A 17351-nucleotide genomic window follows, 5' to 3' on the forward strand; every position below is an offset into this window, starting at 1 on the left:
TGCTGCACATAGGAGGTGCTACATACACTCTTGGTGACTGAATGAATGAATAACTGTTGAAATAGCTTGAAGTGCATTTATTTGGAATTGTTTATTTGTAAATGTTACTATTTGGGGGAAAAGGATTTCTACTGACTTACGAGAACTCTGTCCTCGGTGGTAAATTTTCTCTGGGTAAGTCACATTTTGTGTGTTTTGTTCATTGCAAGCATATGACAGTAACAGTTAACTCATATCATCACTAGTGTGAACAGGTGGAGTTTTAAGGTGCTTTTTATGTTTAACCTCACACCACCCTAGCATAAATCAGCATGATTATTAGCACTGCTGTGCAGAGGAGGAAACTGAATTTCAGAGGGTTTAATTAAGTTGTTGAAAGTCACACAGCAACTTTTAGCAGAAACAGGACCCTGTCCTCTTTTATATGTTTTTTTTTTTTCTCCTCTTTAAAGCTTTTTGTTTTTATTGGGATGCAGTCGGTCAACACTGTTGTTACAGTTTCAGGTGAACAGCAAAGGGCTCAGTCATAGCTGCACATGTGCCCATTCTCCTCCAAACTCCCCTCCCATCCAGCCTGCCACATACCGCTGAGGAGAGTTCCCTGAGCTGTATGGTGGGTCCTTGTTGGTTGGGCATTTTAAATAGAGCAGGGTGGACGTAGGACCCTGTCCTCTTAACCTTTACACTACGCTGCCTCTGAAGAAGGGTTTATTTATTTATTTTAAGTACAGAGGAGGTAATAATCAACCTGCCATTTGAAGAACACGTAGAATTTGACAGAGAAGGAGAGAGCAGGACAAGCACCCTTAGAAAGGGGCAGCTGCCAGTCATGGAGCCACGAATGCACTAAGCGGTCAGGAAAAGGCAAGTACACACTCAGGCTACATTCTGGAGGCAACAAAGCTGAAGAGGGTAGACAGCCAGGGCTTAGACGAGCTTTCTGCTTTGTGAAGGTGATTGGGATCTATCCTGTTAGCAGTAGAGGCTGCTGGAGGATTTATGAAGGCGTCTATTGTCTACAATACTCTCCAGATAAGTAAGCTTTCTTTTTTCCTGGTAAGAGTTATGATGAAATCATGCTAGCATATAGTTGCATGCAACCAAATAGTGTTTGGTTAGCAAAAATTCACCTTTCCAGTCCTGAGAAATCAGCCCATGATGCTGTGAAAACAGCATCACGTGTGTACCTGAGATGCTATTTCCTTCTGTAAGAAACTGTACCGTGAGTTCCAGAGGAGGGGATGTTGGACTGTCTCCGTGGGGGTTATGCTTGCTCCAATGATGTGAGCACCAAAGGAATGGTCACTGCCAATGCTAGCGCCCACAGAGATGTCTTACCAGAAAAGGAGTCCATGGTGATTTCAGCTGTGAAATATCCCAATTCTTCTTCCAGAAGAAATAGAATCTATCTGAAAAAAGAAGAAAGTGAAAAAAAGTGTTAGTCACTCAGTTGTGTCTGACTGTTTTGCAATCCCATGGACTGTGTCCCGCCAGGCTCCTCTGTCCATGGGATTCTCCTGACGAGACTACTGGAGTGGGTTGCCATTCCCTCTTCCAAGGGATCTTCTTGACTCAGGATCAAACCTGGGTTTTCTGCATTGCAGGCAGATTCTTTACTGTCTGAGCTACCAGGGAAGTTAGGCTACCCACTCCGGTAGTGGAAGTCACGGTATTTCAACACGTAGTTGCTTCAGAGATCTTGAAATAACATTTCAGCTCACCACCCTTTCTATGTAATTCTCCAGGTGAGAATTCTGGAGTGGATAGCCTTTCTCTTCTCCAGGGCATCTTCCTAACCCAGGGATCGAACCCAGGTCTCCCACATTGCAGACAGATTCTTTACCAGCTGAGCCACCAGGGAAGCCCAAGAATACCGGAGTGGGTAGCCTATTCCCTTCTCCAGTAGATTTTCCTGACCCAGGAATCCAACCTCGGTCCCCTGATTTGCAGGCAGATTCTTTACCAGCTGAACTACCAGGGAAGCCCTTCAATATGGCGAGCTCTTCCTAATTAATACTTGCAAAAGAAGCGCAACTTTGTTTTTAAAATATTTTACTATTATTGATGTCTTTTGTAGTCATATTTGTTTTATTTTTATGTATTTAAACACATTCTGAGATGGCAGTCTTAGGTCTTACCTGTCTGCCAAAAAGGACTATAATGCAAAAATGGTTAAAAATCCCTGCTGCTGCTGCTAAGTCGCGTCAGTCGTGTCCAACTCTGTGTGACCCCATAGATGGCAGCCCACCAGAATCCCCCATCTCTGGGATTCTCCAGGCAAGAACACTGGAGTGGGTTGCCATTTCCTTCTCCAATGCATGAAAGTGAAAAGTGAAAGTGAAGTCGCTCAGCCGTGTCTGACTCTTTGCGACCCCATGGACTGCAGCCTACCAGGCTCCTCTGTCCATGGGATTTTCCAGGCAAGAGTACTGGAGTGGGGTGCCATTGCCTTATCCCAAAAATCCCTGAGCCATGTAGAAAACAGACTCGTGGTTGCCATGAGGGAGGGGGAGGAATGAAGTGGGAGTTTGGGGTTACCAGATGCAAACTATTATATACAGAATGGATTAACAACATATCTATAAGATCCGACTGTATAGCACAGGGAACCATAGTGATAAACCATAGTAGAAAAGTATATGAAAAAGAATATATGCATCTGTATAACTGAGTCACTTTGCTACACAGCAGAAATTAACACAACATTGCAAATCAACTATACTTCAATAAAAGGTATTTTTAAAAGAGTCCCTGAGCTGAAATATTAAAAATGAGGCCAGCTTACTAGATTGACTAGACTTCCTGACACCTTCTGGTGCATCATGCATGATAAAGCTTTCCTCCCATTAACATCTGAGTTGTTTCCAGGACTCCTAGTACTGGGAAAGTATGGGTTGCTCTTCTTCTAAGAAAGTTGTCTGCGCTTTGAACCTTGTCTGAGTTTTGTTTTTTTTTTTACTTTCTGAGCTTCTCTAGAACATTGGTCTGCTCTAACCTAGGGTTCCCAGGTTTAGCAAATAAAAATATAGGACTCCTTTTTACTCTATCTATATGGTACATATATGTGGATTTCAAATAAACAATGACTAATTTTGAGAATAAATATTTATCAAGTACTGAATGACATACTTAAACTAAAAATCATTTGTTGTCCATTTGAAATTCAGTTTTAACTCACCATCTCATATCCTATCTGGCAACCCTAAAAGCACTAAAATTGGGCCAATATTCCCCAACAGATAATTAGAATGTGTTTTCTTACTCTGTTGACTGATGGAGGTTAGTTAACTGCCAAAGATCTCAGACTAAATGTGATGCTATTAATATTTTGAAGTCTGAAATTTTCTTATTATTACTCAGTGATCACAAACACCTATATTTTCAACTTTGGGAAAAGCGGACAACTCAGAAATATGGCCAGACCTTAAAGTACCTTGACCACTGTCCAAGAATTTTAGTTTTGACTGTGTCTCCTTGAGATCTCATGATAATTCATTTTCTATATCAGAGAAATGCGGTCAAAGTTTAGACTGACAGTGGAAATGAATTTTAAAACCTTTGACACTCATTCTATTGTTAAATAACTCCTTGGTTCTAAATCAAGGAATAGTCATAATTTCCTTTGTCTGGGATGAGATTTCAATCATGACAATGAAGAGCATAGAAATGACCGAGGAGAATTTTGCTCTTGCATCCAGGGGAATCACACCAAAACCCATTAATCATTAATTGTTCAAGGCCAAGAAGTCCAAATTTATTTTCAAGAGAAAAAACTAGTCAACATGAAGCCAGAAAAACAAGCCAGCTGAAATTCAGTACATATACTTATAATATGATACTCTTTTTATCAGGAGTGACTCAGTGGTTAAAGAATCCACTTGCAACGCAGGAGATGCAAGAGACGTGGGTTTGATCCCTGGGTCAGGAAGATCCCCTGAAGTAGGAAATGGCAACCCACTCCAGTATTCTTGCCTGGAGAATCTACTTGACAGAGGAGCCTAGTGGGCTACAGTTCACGGGTTGCAAAGAATTGGACATGACTGAGTGGCTGAGAATACACACACACACACACACACACACACACACACACTCTTTCTGTAAATCTATGCCTTCATCATAGTAAAAAATATAAATGTGAGACAAAGAAAAATTGTTATTGTGAAAGGCGGTGGGTTCAATGTCTTAGTGAGTGAGAGATTTTAGGGAAAAGTCAGTCTGAGTATTTCAAATTATATAGTGATGCAATGTATAAGTGCAGTGATCTAGCCTCAAGCAACTTTTGAAGGCCAGAGATGGGGGCTTGAGAAAACAAATTTGCTTTCTTGCTTTCCATTTTTTTCATCCTCTTTTAGAGCTCTGACGATATCCAGTTTGAAGTTTCATTGAATAGAATACACTAAAAACAATATTTGTTTCTCTACAAGTATCATCTGAAAAAAACCCAGATACCTGCTGTCCTGAATTATTTCCAGGTTACCAGTTATGATCAGACACACCCAAACACTCTACATTTTCACCTCTTTATCCCAAGTTTGGAGCCATCTCCCCTGTGGCACATTTGAATGAATCCAGACAAGAATAGAAAGTAAGATTCCACGGGCTACTTAAATCTCTTCCCTAAAGACAAAGTTGGAGGCAGTGCATTACGGCGTCTAGTGCAATCCAGTCGGCCTTGTTTTTTTTTCCCCTAAGACATAAATTTTCCTGTTTTGCCAGTCATCTTACAACAATGCATGTCCAAACCATGCTGTGATTAGAGGGGAGTATATGCTTATTACCCAAGTTCTTCACATGTCGGAGCATGGAGAGACCAAGGGTGGTAAACCAAAGGAAATTTCCATTTGCTTTTTAGCTGCTGCACATTTTTACTCTATAGGAAAGTTAACTGTTATTAAGTAATGATGTTCAGCTGAAGTTGGTCACTCGTAACAACAGACAGATGTATAATGTTTTATTTGGGTTAGCCAGCTCTCTCCCAAAATAAAGGGCCTGAAATTAAACTGTCTTTAGAAAAATATTCAGCAAATGATACCTTATTCCAGGGCTCGGATTCTTTGCCATGGAAAATGGAAAATGAGTCTGCTAGTGAACTCAGTATCTGTTTAAACCTGTCTTTATCCAGAGAAAGCTTGATATTCTACAGAATTTAAAAAAAAATTTAGAAGAGCCTACATTGAGGGGCAGAGCATAACTATGCAAACCACATGGAGAGATGGAAGAGGATTTTTTAGTTACTTATGGAATTTGAAACAATAATAATGGAATGGAAACATAGGAAAAAGGCTAAATATTTGACCACAGAGGCAAATTGGATCATTAGAGACCCACATGCAATGTCAAATGTGGGATTTGTCTTTAAAGCAGTACTTGATGCTTTTCCAACATACAATAAGGCACAAAAGACTTTGCCAGTTCTCCAAGCGAGAACCTCCAGCCACATAATCCTTTCGGAAGTCGGGTGTTTTTAAGACACTGGTTCTGCTTCAGTGGCCCGAGCACAGGACCACTTTAGCTGGCACTTCTGATGAACATTTCTAAGTGATGCTGGTGCTTCAGGCCTTCTTTTATATGCTGCCCTGTCTTCAGGGTCCAGGGTGATGGATAGCTCATCTCAGGATATTTCATGTCCACAATGAGAGCTAGACATCCCCCCATCAAATGGACTAAGACTCACAAAGCCTTGTTTCCAGCCCTACTTCTGCCACTGACTCAATGACCTTGAATAAATCACTCAACCTTTGTGATCCTCTTTTTCCCTGGATACAAAGTGCAAAGTTTAAACCAGATCAGCCCTCCTTAGGGTGCTCTCAAATGTTGGGCAAGTGGAGGATTTAGAGGGTTAAGCGTGTTTCTTTGCTATAGAATTCTCAGACCCTGTACTAAACAGATGTGCAGTGTGAGTCTACAGTAGGTAGAGACAGTGGGGTACTTGAGGGTTCGGGATGCAAGGCAAGTCACTTTATTTGTGGAGCACCTCTACCACTTATCTATGTTAGGCACTTAGTCCTGTCTGATTTTTTTTGACCCCATGGATAGTAGCCCACCAGGTTCCTCTGTCCATGGGATTCTGTAGGCAAGAATACTGGAGTGGGTAGCTATTCCCTTCTCCAGGGGATCTTCCCAGGGATCGAACCTGTGTCTCCTGCGTTGAAGTTGGATTCTTTACCATCTGAGCCACACACTTAGGGGAAGCCTGAGCAAGAGGACTGCTAAGGCCCTTCTAGCTTCAGCTCTCTCAGTCCTAAGCTCCAGGATCTTTCCTCCAGCTTCTGGTGTTCATAGCTAGTGAATCCTCAAGTCTACTGTAAGATGGTATCCATCATCCTAGAAAGAAAACTTGGAGAAATTTTAAACCAGTTACTTGCCTTTCCCCCCAAATTCTCATTGTCCCCCTCAAGACAATTCATCTGAACTTCTAAACCCTTGGAGGCCCTTTTCTGGCTAACTGAAAATGCACCCAACAGCTATCATATATTTGTATTCTTGGCCCCTTTAACTTGCTGTTCCTTCCCACACCCAAGGGCCCACTCCTTTGCTTGAAAGCAACGGGACTGAACTTTTAGGCAACCTAGTTTATGTGCTTGTGAATTTCCCACAGATTCTATATAACTCTAATCTCAAAGTATCGTCTCTAGATGAGCAGCCTCAGCATCACCTGGGAGCTCATTAGAAATGCAGATTTCTAGGCTCTCCTCTAATCCGAGGGGCTTCCCAGATGGCTCAATGGTAAAGAGTCTGCCTGCCAAGGCAGGAGATGCAAGAGACACGGGTATTATCCCTGGGTCAGAAAGATCCCATGGAGGAGGAAATGGCAATCCACTCCAGTATTCTTGCCTGGGAAATTCCATGGGCAGACAAGCTTGGAGGGCTGCAGTCCATAGAGTCACAGAGTCAGACATGACTGAGTGACTGAGCACTCTAAACCTCCTGGGCAGAGCCATGTGTATTTTAAGGCCTCCAGGTGATTCTGACGCTTGCTGAAGTTCTAGAACTCATGTTACAGAGGTGAGAAATGAGGATTACAGACTCAAACAGACCTTGCGCTGGATCTGTTTCTTTACCTGGACGCCTAGAATAATGGCATTAATCCTTTCTGAATCTAAGTGAGAGTTAATACACGGCCCCTTAGATAAGGTGTGCACAGGATAAGCAATAAATCAATTATAGCTGTTGATTCTCTAAGGACTACTAACATGTAATGAGCCAGAACTCATTTTACAATGTGCTGCACAGAATCGCTTAACAGTGAGAGATGTCTACTATGAGTTAGTTTTGAGGACAGTTAGTTTTGGTTAGACAGGAGCACAGGTGTGAAGACAGGTCTGGCTTTGCCAACAGGGTCCTTTAACTTTTATGAATGCGTATAAATGATCGAATCTCTCAAAGTTTAGTTTCCTCATTTAGAAAATCAAGAAAACACTTTCTTCACAAGGTAAAGAGAAGGATTAAATAAAATACTGTGTGTGTGTATGTTAGTTATTCAGTCATGTCTGACTCTTTGCGACCCCATGGACTGTACCCTGCCAGGCTCCTCTGTCCATGGAATTCTCCAGACAAGAATAGTGAAGTGGGTTGTCATCTCCTTCTCCAGGGGATCTTCCCAACCCAGGGATCGAACCTGGGTCTCCCATATTGCAGGCACATTCTTTACCATCAGAGCCACCAGGGTTTGAAAAGGGCCTAGTCCCTTTTTAAGCAGCCCCCAGCCCACATGAAGGCTACCAACGACATAAGGTGTGGTGTGCTGGTCATCACAGATCATGGTGCTACATGATCCTTAAACAAGGGCTTCTTGGGCCACAGAGATAAGAACAACAGGATCTGAGGCTCTTACATCTTACCCTGAAAAATTGCCTTATCCTGAAAAATTTAAGTAACAATGTCAAAGTATTGGAAAGAGAAAAATTATTCACTTTTTCTATGCTGTCCTTCAGGATCAGGCAAATCTTTCTTCCTGTTGAAATCTTAAGATGTTTATATTTCTTTTCTTTATTTTTTAATTGGAGGAAAATCACCATGCTGTGCTGATCTCTGCATTACTACAATGAAAATCAGCCATAAGTACACGTGTCCCCTCCCTCTTGAGCATCCCTCCCACCCCCCATCACCCCTCTAGGTCATCGCAGAGTGCCAGGCTGGGCTCCCTGTGTTATATAGCAACTTCTCACCCGCTATCTATTTTACACATGGTAGTATAAATATTCTTTTCCTATTCGGTGTTTAGCCATAGACCAACATTTGAAGTTCACACTGAGGGCTATTTCAAGACTTCACCTGTTTTCTTTAAATACAGTACCTTTTAGATCAGACACTTAGTCCTGAAATACAAAAATATGTACTAAGAGTATCGCTGCGGTCAGACTTTCACCAGGTTGTGTCTCACTATCAGACAAGGGGCTTCCCTTGTAGCCCAGTCCGTAAAGATTCTGCCTGCACTGCAGGAGACCTGGGTTTGATCCCCGGGTTGGGAAGATCCCCTGGAGAAGGAAATGGCGACCCACTCCAGTATCCTTGCCTGGAAAAATCTCATGGACAGAGGAGCCTGGTGGGCTGCAGTCCATGGGTTCGCAAAGAGTCGGGCACGACAGAGCGACTAACACTTACGCTTACAATATCAGACAAATCCAAGAACTCAACAAGGTCACAGGACTCTTTTCTTTCCCGTGTTACGAGTCAGCCTGGGTTCAGCTGCAGCTCACTTCCAAGAGTCTCCCTCACCCCACCCCAGTCCCCATCACTGTCAAGAGGAAGAAACGGTCCACTCCAAGCCTCCCCTGAGAGCAGGGGCAGAACCAGAACTGAGCCATCCTCACTCTGTTCAGGTGAGACTTGGGTCACCGCAGCGGACACGCCATTGGCTGAAGCGGTCACGTGACCACATCTGACCCAGAGGATGAACACACATCCCCCAGCAGAACCGCCTCGGGGAAGAAGGCTCATGGACGGACGATGGGCCCCCCAGAGGCTGGAAGCCACAACCACCACAAGGAAAAGCGACCGTGGCTCCCCCAACGAGGCTCCCAGTTCCTCTCTTCAAAGACAGCTCATTAAGATACAGGACACCGGGTGGTGAATTTGCCGTAACCTTAACCAGACCCTCATATTCCTCATGGAGAAGAGTGTCCAACGGCACAGCCTCTCAAACTTGCCAGTCCTCCCAGCCACCCTTAGTCCTCAGAAGGGTTTGCAGGAGGAAAGCGTCGTTTCCCCGGCAGATAACAACCAAAGGGGCACCCTTGGGAACCTGTTGAGGGGCCACTCGGGGCACCTTGTTGTTAATGAGCACGCCCAGTTCTGAGGCCACCTGGGCAAAGCCATCCGTGCCCTCAGCTGACGCGGAGGAAGCCAAGAAGCGGATCCAGAGCAGGAGGCGCAGCCGCTGGAGCGAGGCCGAGGCTGCTCGGGAGAGCAGGGCTGGGGGGAGATGGCGGGAGGCCAGCGCCAAAGGCCCCCGCGCGTGTTTATGTGACCACAGTCACAGGACCCAAATACAGGATAGCTAAGCCTCGCTGAGTTTATTTTCCATTACGTTTAAACCTTTGGAGTGCAGTGAACCCCAACTACATTCTTGTCAAGCACTTTTTTAAAAACATATTTCAGCACTTAATATTTAAACCCATGTACCCTTCAAGTAAAATATCAGCCAGGTGTTTCGGACTCGTAGCAAAGAGAGAGATCATCAAAAGTTTGCTTTGTCAGAAATATTTGACACCTGAGAAAGCTTTTTAAGCAACTTTTCTTACAAACAGGCAGCTGTTTTGCCAGCGTTCTCAAGTCAGAGTCCCTCAAATTCCAATTCTAGTCTGGAAATCAGGAAGTTGTAGTTGGATTTGAATTTCACTTTAAGCCTCGCCACCCCGTTTGAAGGTATGTAGATTGATATCACTGGAGGCGTGATTGAGAAGCTCCAGGTTTAGGGAGCGACCGTCTCCTCATTTTTAAATTATTTTTTTCTGCAACTGCATGCATTCTGTTAGCCCACCATGGAACACAGAACTTTTTCCCAGGATGGACAAACTGAAAACTTCCAAAATTTGACTCAGCAGAGTTCTAAATTCTTAGAACTTCTCAGTGTTGTACTAAGAGAAAAAAAAATCCTTCTTAAACCATATTTTCTTTTCCTAACCAAGCATTACATGAAAGTTAGCGCGATTATCCCATTTTTGAGAGTCAAATACCCTGTAAACACAGTTTAGTTAGTAAAAGTTGTGGGTGAAAGTCTATTGTGGAAATGAAAGACTTGCCTGTGCTTAATGTTGGCTAATATTTCTACTAGCATTATTTATATTACATTAAATATTTAATGTAATATAAATGTTTACTGTATGTTTACTGTAAATATTATATAACATAAATTTTATTGTAAGCATAAATTGTATAGTAAACATAAACATGTTTACTGTAAATATATAACAAATTTTATTGCATATAATGCTTACATATTCTGTAACAATATTTATATGACATTTATATGATAAATATAGATAATGTATTATAGTTTTGATCAGATTCTCCATATATTGCTACTTTAAAAAAATAATTTTATTTATTTATCTGTCTTCCTTTTGGCTGTGCGGGGTCTTTGTTGCTGAGCAAGCTTTTCTCTAGTTGTGAAGAGTGGAGGTGACTCTCGAGTTGCGGTGTGCAGGCCCCTTACTGTGGCGGCTTCTCTTGCTGTGGAAACAGGCCCTCAGTGTGCGGGCTTCAGTGGCTGCAGGTCCTGGGCTCTAGAGCACAGTCTATTTGTGGTGGCTGGGTTCAGTTGCTGTCTGACATGCAGGATCTTCCCTAATCAGGGATTGAACCCATGTCTTCTGCATTGGCAAGCAGATTCTTTGGCACTGAACCACCAGGGAAGCCCTACTGCTCCTTTAAAGAATTACTACTTAGCCATGGGCCACTGGGTCACTGGCTTTCCTTTATTTATAAGGATGGTAGAGACTGGGAATTTCTGAAAAGTAATAAACAGATGTTCTCCACGTCTATATGCAATAGTGTTACTTTAGGACTCTAAGGGCGAGTAGGGGATAGGATATTCACCAAGAGGGGAGAGCTGTTAAGATGTTGATAATGATTCAATTTCTGTATCCAATGTGTTGGTTCTCAAAGTGTGTTCCTGGAGCAGCAGCAGCATCTGGGAACTCTTCAGACCTGCAGTTTTTGGGGGTTCCACCCCAGACCTACCAAATCGGAAATGCCAAGCCTGCTGGGAAGTTCTCAGGCACTTAGGGTCTGAGCATCTTCATCAGGCTGGTCAAGAATGTGGGCACAGGGGCTTCACAGGGACCCTTCTGCCCGGTGCCAGCTGTTGAGAGCTTGGATTTTCTGTGGCCCTGTTTCCTCCTCATGGGGATGCTCTGAGGGCTAATTATGGCCACATATGAAAAGCACCTAGAAGAGAGGCTGGTCCCTGGCTCTAGTGTTATCTGTTTATGATAATGAGTACTGTAATTGGTGATCTGAAGCTTTAGTGTTGTTGCTACTCCCCTGAATCTTCATTACTGTCGTTTTATTTTCTGTATTTTTCCCACTTTGGGCTTCCCTGATGGCTTAGATGGTAAAGAATCTGCCCATAATGCAGGAGACCTGAATTCGATCCCTGGGTCAGGAAGAGCCGCTGGAGAAGAGAATGGCAACCCACTCCAGTATTCTTGCTGGGAGAATTCCATGGACAGAGTCTACAGTCCATGGAGTCACACAGTAAGATATGACTGTGACTAACACTTCCCACTTTGGACCATTTCTGGCTCCGTCCTTACTCTATTCTTGCTTAGTGTTTGCATATGTATTTCTCCTAATTGATCAGGGTCTCTCTGTCCATTTACAGGTTGGTTTCTCTTTGATGGGATGGCGTGTTCCAGCTCGCAATAGTTAATTTCTTTGATCTTCCATTCTTACCATATATATATAAGTAGAGTTTAGTAAGAACTGTTTCAGAAAAGGAGCATGCCAAAATGCCAAAGAGCCTAGTGACATCAGAACAGATTGCATTAAACTTCGGAGGTTTAAGAGGGATTTGTGTGCTGACAAGAACGCTGGTCTAGCTCCCAAAGACTTTGGAGCTCGTTCTTTCTGCCATGGGCAAGACAAGTCACTGCAACCTCCCAGGTCTCCTCATTTGAAAACCGTGTGTCAGATGCCTTGGTTCTGACATTCTTTTAAACTCTAATGTTCTATGACTCAACAGTAATAATGCATTTCCACAGGCGGTAAAAATATTCTAGACTCTTCCCTTCCAATTCTCACTGTTTACTTCCTCTGCACTTCCCCTTCCTGCCTCCCTGTTTGCCGGCCAGTCGATAGTGGGCTTCGGTGGGGGTGAGTTAACCCACTCTTTCCAGGGTGTTTTACTACTGAGCTCCCTCCAGAGGGTGGGAATTCTACAGTGAGGGTTGTGGCTGGGACTTCAGTTTCATTCCTGAAACACTCCTTGAGCTTTGATCTATTCTGGGCACCCTGCCAGATCGCCAGGGGGTGCGGGGGTGGAAGGTGAACGCTGAGGGTCAGTTTCACTGGGTCAGTTTCTTAGTAAACACCTGTGAGCTCCACGTGGCCCTCTTTCTTTCAGGAAGTAGCAGAGTCCCATGGTAGCCAGGTGGGCGAAGGGGAGTGAGGACCATCCACCTGCCTTGGAGAAGACGCCATCTGACCCACCGGCCGAGTGAGCCCCCAGGTAGCACGCGGTTCTGGGGGCACGGGGTGTTGGGAGGGAGGGAGTGGGTGTTTAGCCTTGGGGTGCTGTCCACCAGCCACTCTTTTCCACAGTGAGAGGCTGATCCCAAGGCCCTTATCCCCATCCATCTAGGTTTTCTTCCCCCATATATGACCCCCATCCTCAGATGGCTGTTGGGGTCATTGATTCCAACAACAGTTGTGCAGAACTGTAGCACAAGAGCTTTGGGGAGAGAGAGGAGACAGAGTCAGCTCATCCCTAGCCTCTGCCCCTTTGAAGGAGAGGTTAAAACAGAGGCATCGTGGCCCTGCCTTCGTAACAACAGGGCCAAGTCTCCCAGCCTCTGGCAGAAGGCTGAGCTGGGAGCTTCGTTTGTGCCGCAGGACAGTTGTGTATCATGCGCACAAGAAAACTTAAGCTTCTGTTTTCACTTCAGTGGGTTGAATGGCATGCACTTGCCCCTAAGAGTTTTGTTTTATTTTAAGCGCATGCAATTACTTGTCCGTAAGCTGAGTTTGTCTTTGCCAGCGCCCATGTTCTGAGCTTGACTAGGCACTTGGGCATGCCAGCCTGGCATTTTGTTTCTAAACTTCCACTGTGGTCGCTTTCCTCTTGATTCCTGAGAGGGGCTGCTGAGGGTCTGATAAAGCCCATACTAAATTATATCCTGTACTTTTCATCTAAGTGTTAGCCACTCAGTCGTGTCTAACTCTTTACAACCCCATGGACTGTGGCCCTTTAGGTTCTTCTGTCCAGGCAAGAACACTGGAGTGGGTTGCCATTCCCTTCTCCAGGGGAGCTTCCTGATCCAGGGATCGAACCCGGGTCTCCTGTATTGCAGGCAGATTCTTTCCTGTCTAAATCACCAGGGAAGCCTACTTTTCATCTAGACTGGTCCCCAAATTAGTGGAATAGGCTTCAACAAGAAAAATAAATTCTGGATAACATAGGGCCATTCTTTGCCAGGAAAATGAAAAAGAGACTCCCCTTTTCTGAGAGAAAAAAAAAAAAAGATCATTTCAAGGGGCAGGCAGTAAATGGCACACTTTAACAGTGCAAGAGGAAAACTAAAAAGCCCAACAGATTAACCGTATCCTCAACAGGTGTTAGCCTTTAATGGATACAGTTTCAGATTCCTTGAAGGGATTTGCCCAGAGGATTATTTTAGAAACTTCTACTGAGAAAGCATTATTCCAACAGCAAAGATTACTGCATGAATCATAGACCACTGTATACCAGTGTCATTTTAAAGGGAGAAATTTTTTTGTTATTATTAAAATGCCACTGAGGTGGAAAACCATGCCAACCAGGTGGTTACCCTGTAATCATTCACATTATCTTTTCCAAGGAATGTAGGGGTAACTTATCTCAGTCACGAGGCAGGCATTATAAGATGCTGTGTGGCCTCACCCCAGCTTTTCCCTGTCTGTAAATGCAGAGCATTCTCTGGGGCTCAGCATGGTAGCCTAGTACCTCTTCCAGGTAAGTCTGTTCTGCTACATTGTCAGATGCCTGTACTCATGTACTTGTTCACTAGCTCTTTAAAATAGACGCTTAGGCTGATTCTACTTAGCTCAAAAGAAGTAAGGCAGAATTTTTGTGCCATACCTAAATGCCACACCTAATATTCTATATTGATAACTTTTATCTCAGCATAACCAGCCATTAATAAAGTTTGATTATTTGTTCTAAGTTGGTTTTTGGTTGTTGGATAGCTTGATCTTTCCCATTGTAATCAAGAACTGGGACAGATCAAGGATTCCAAATAATTCATCAGACTATGGGGGGAAATGAATGGCTATTAATGGCTATTGCTATATCATGCAAAAGAACAGCTTTAAAAATTTTTTTATGAATAGTACCCAAGGTTTTAAAGTTTGTGCTAACATTTTCCATCACTACATCAAGAAGTATCTTATGGATGGTGCATTTTATTTATATCAGTACTGGCCCTATGCTAAGTCAACTTATTTTTTAATTTTCTATACTTGAAAATCCTTGAAAGCGGAATACACATAAATATTCATAATACTCTGTGGGGTGGATGCTTGTGAGTATGATATCAGAAAGAGGAGATTTGCATCATTTTTTGAGTGTGAAGTTCTCTTTTGACACTTTACAGCCATTATCTCATTCAACCATCACAAAAACTCTGAGAAGTAGACTGTATTCCTAGTTCACAGATTAGGTAGCTGGGGTCCAGAGAGGTTAAATAACATGCCCCAGGTCACACAGTGAGTAAGTTGGAAAGAAAGAATTTAACCCCAGTCTCTTTGTCTCCAGTCTCTGCTCCGCACTCTCTCCTACCACTATCCCCAGGTACACATCGATGAATCTGGCCTTCAGTCTTCACCTTTCTTGTGAACTTGCGTGTACATTCACTTTTATCTCGCAGGAGTATCCTGTTTCTACTTTCTGGACACGTGACAGTAAGGAAACATCTTCTTTTGTCCTTTCCTTAGGTGGCCCTGTGAGCCGGACCATGGACCCGATTCACATCAGCATGGCCAGTGCGCCCATGGTGAAGCACACTGCTGGTGCTGGCCTCAAGGCCAGCAGACCCCGAGTCATGTCCAAGAGCGGGCACAGCAACGTGAGAATTGACAAAGTGGATGGCATATATTTGCTCTACCTCCAAGACTTGTGGACCACCGTCATCGACATGAAGTGGAGATACAAGCTCACCCTGTTTGCTGCCACATTCGTGATGACCTGGTTCCTGTTCGGGGTGATCTACTATGCCATCGCCTTTATCCATGGGGACCTGGAGCCCAGTGAGCCCCCTTCCAATCACACCCCATGCATCATGAGAGTGGACTCCCTCACTGGGGCGTTCCTGTTTTCCCTGGAATCCCAGACGACCATTGGCTACGGAGTCCGTTCCATCACCGAGGAATGCCCTCATGCCATCTTCCTCTTGGTGGCCCAGCTGGTCATCACCACCTTGATTGAGATCTTCATCACGGGCACCTTCCTGGCCAAAATCGCCAGACCCAAAAAGCGGGCGGAGACCATCAAGTTCAGCCACTGCGCCGTTATCACCAAGCAGAATGGGAAGCTGTGCTTGGTGATCCAGGTGGCCAACATGAGGAAGAGCCTCCTGATCCAGTGCCAGCTCTCGGGGAAGCTCCTCCAGACCCATGTCACCAAGGAGGGCGAGCAGATCCTCCTGAACCAGGCCACTGTCAAGTTCCACGTGGACTCCTCTTCTGAGAGCCCCTTCCTCATCCTGCCCATGACGTTCTACCATGTGCTGGATGAGACAAGCCCCCTGCGGGATCTCACCCCCCAAAACCTGAAGGAGAAGGAGTTTGAGCTGGTGGTCCTCCTCAACGCCACTGTGGAGTCCACCAGCGCCGTGTGCCAGAGCCGCACATCTTACATCCCGGAGGAGATCTACTGGGGCTTTGAGTTTGTGCCTGTCGTCTCTCTCTCAAAAACCGGCAAGTACGTGGCTGACTTCAGTCAGTTTGAACAGATCCGGAAGAGCCCGGATTGTACCTTTTACTGCGCGGATTCTGAGAAGCAGAAACTTGAAGAGAAATACAGGCAGGAGGATCAGAGGGAAAGAGAGCTGAGAACGCTTTTGCTGCAGCAGAGCAATGTCTGACGGGCGTGGTGTTGCCTCGGCTTATTTCCGAGCGGCTTTTGCATCTGAGCTCCCTTCTAACACAGAGATCACCAGGGAACTGAAAATGTGTGGATGCACCCTGAAACACTGCACAGGCTTACAGACCTGTTCCTCTGATCTGATGGCTTTAAACAACCTTTGCCACATCTGAAAGGGTTCCTTTCTTCAATGCTCTGTCTGAAGCGAACTCCCTAAATTCAAATTTTCCAAAAGGGGGCTGCATTTCAAAAAAGCTGGTGGAGGGCTATGGGAACAATGTCCTGCCGAGTGGACAGACATTTCAGGATGCTGATACTGAAAGGACGTCAGCTATAATATAAGGTATTTATTCAGTCCAAGTATGAAAGACATCACGACCAAGAGCTGAAATGTGGTTCGGTATCCACTTACATCGTTGCTTTAAAACACACTCGTTTTTTTCAAGCAGAGAAAACAGTATTTATAATGGAGGCTATCTGGTCAAACATAAACTGGGGCAAAGGGACTCTATTCACAAAGTATAATTCTGTTTTTACCTTTTTCAGTGACCGTTGTTGTATAGAGTGAAATTGATCAAATTAGAAATGAACTGTTGTAAAAACATGCAAATGGAGCTGATGTGATTGTTCACATTAAATTTTTTGTTGAAATGTACTAGCCCCTTTTTATTTAAAATGAAGTTCACAAGCAGCACCCATCAGCATCAACCAGGAGCTTTATTAGTACATTAGCCCCCCATGGGCTTAGAGAGTCATAGTCTGTATCTTAACAGGATCGCCAAGTGATTCATGCAAAAATGAAATTTTGAAAAGCTTCACTCCCGGCAGAGTTTCTAAAGTAACTTTCTGAAGCCAGGGGACTCTGCTCATCCCTTATCCCGTTCTTTATTATGGCCCAATATTCCTTTCAAGGGTTTCCTTCCTTTCTGTTAAAATACCTTATCCACAGAGGAACTGGCATGGACATTTCAAGAGCAAAATAACACTCTTGATAGTAATGGTTGTCTCTCTCAAGTCAAGTACATGCTTGTTGATTACAATCAGCACAAAAGAAAATTTCAGCTTCATA

General features: G+C 44.1%; 1 protein-coding gene across 1 annotated transcript; it reads left to right on the plus strand.

Annotated features, from left to right (window-relative positions):
• The first annotated feature begins 12567 nt into the window (after positions 1–12567).
• On the plus strand, positions 12568–16892 carry KCNJ15 (potassium inwardly rectifying channel subfamily J member 15). The gene is made up of 2 exons (XM_055570404.1): positions 12568–12673; positions 15136–16892. The coding sequence occupies exon 2, from the start codon at positions 15156–15158 to the stop codon at positions 16281–16283; it is 1128 nt and encodes a 375-aa protein (XP_055426379.1). The 5' UTR covers positions 12568–12673; positions 15136–15155; the 3' UTR covers positions 16284–16892.
• The last annotated feature ends 459 nt before the right edge of the window (positions 16893–17351 follow it).

The sequence above is a fragment of the Bubalus kerabau genome, chromosome 2 (assembly GCF_029407905.1).
Source record: "Bubalus kerabau isolate K-KA32 ecotype Philippines breed swamp buffalo chromosome 2, PCC_UOA_SB_1v2, whole genome shotgun sequence".
Taxonomy (NCBI): Eukaryota; Metazoa; Chordata; class Mammalia; order Artiodactyla; family Bovidae; genus Bubalus; species Bubalus kerabau.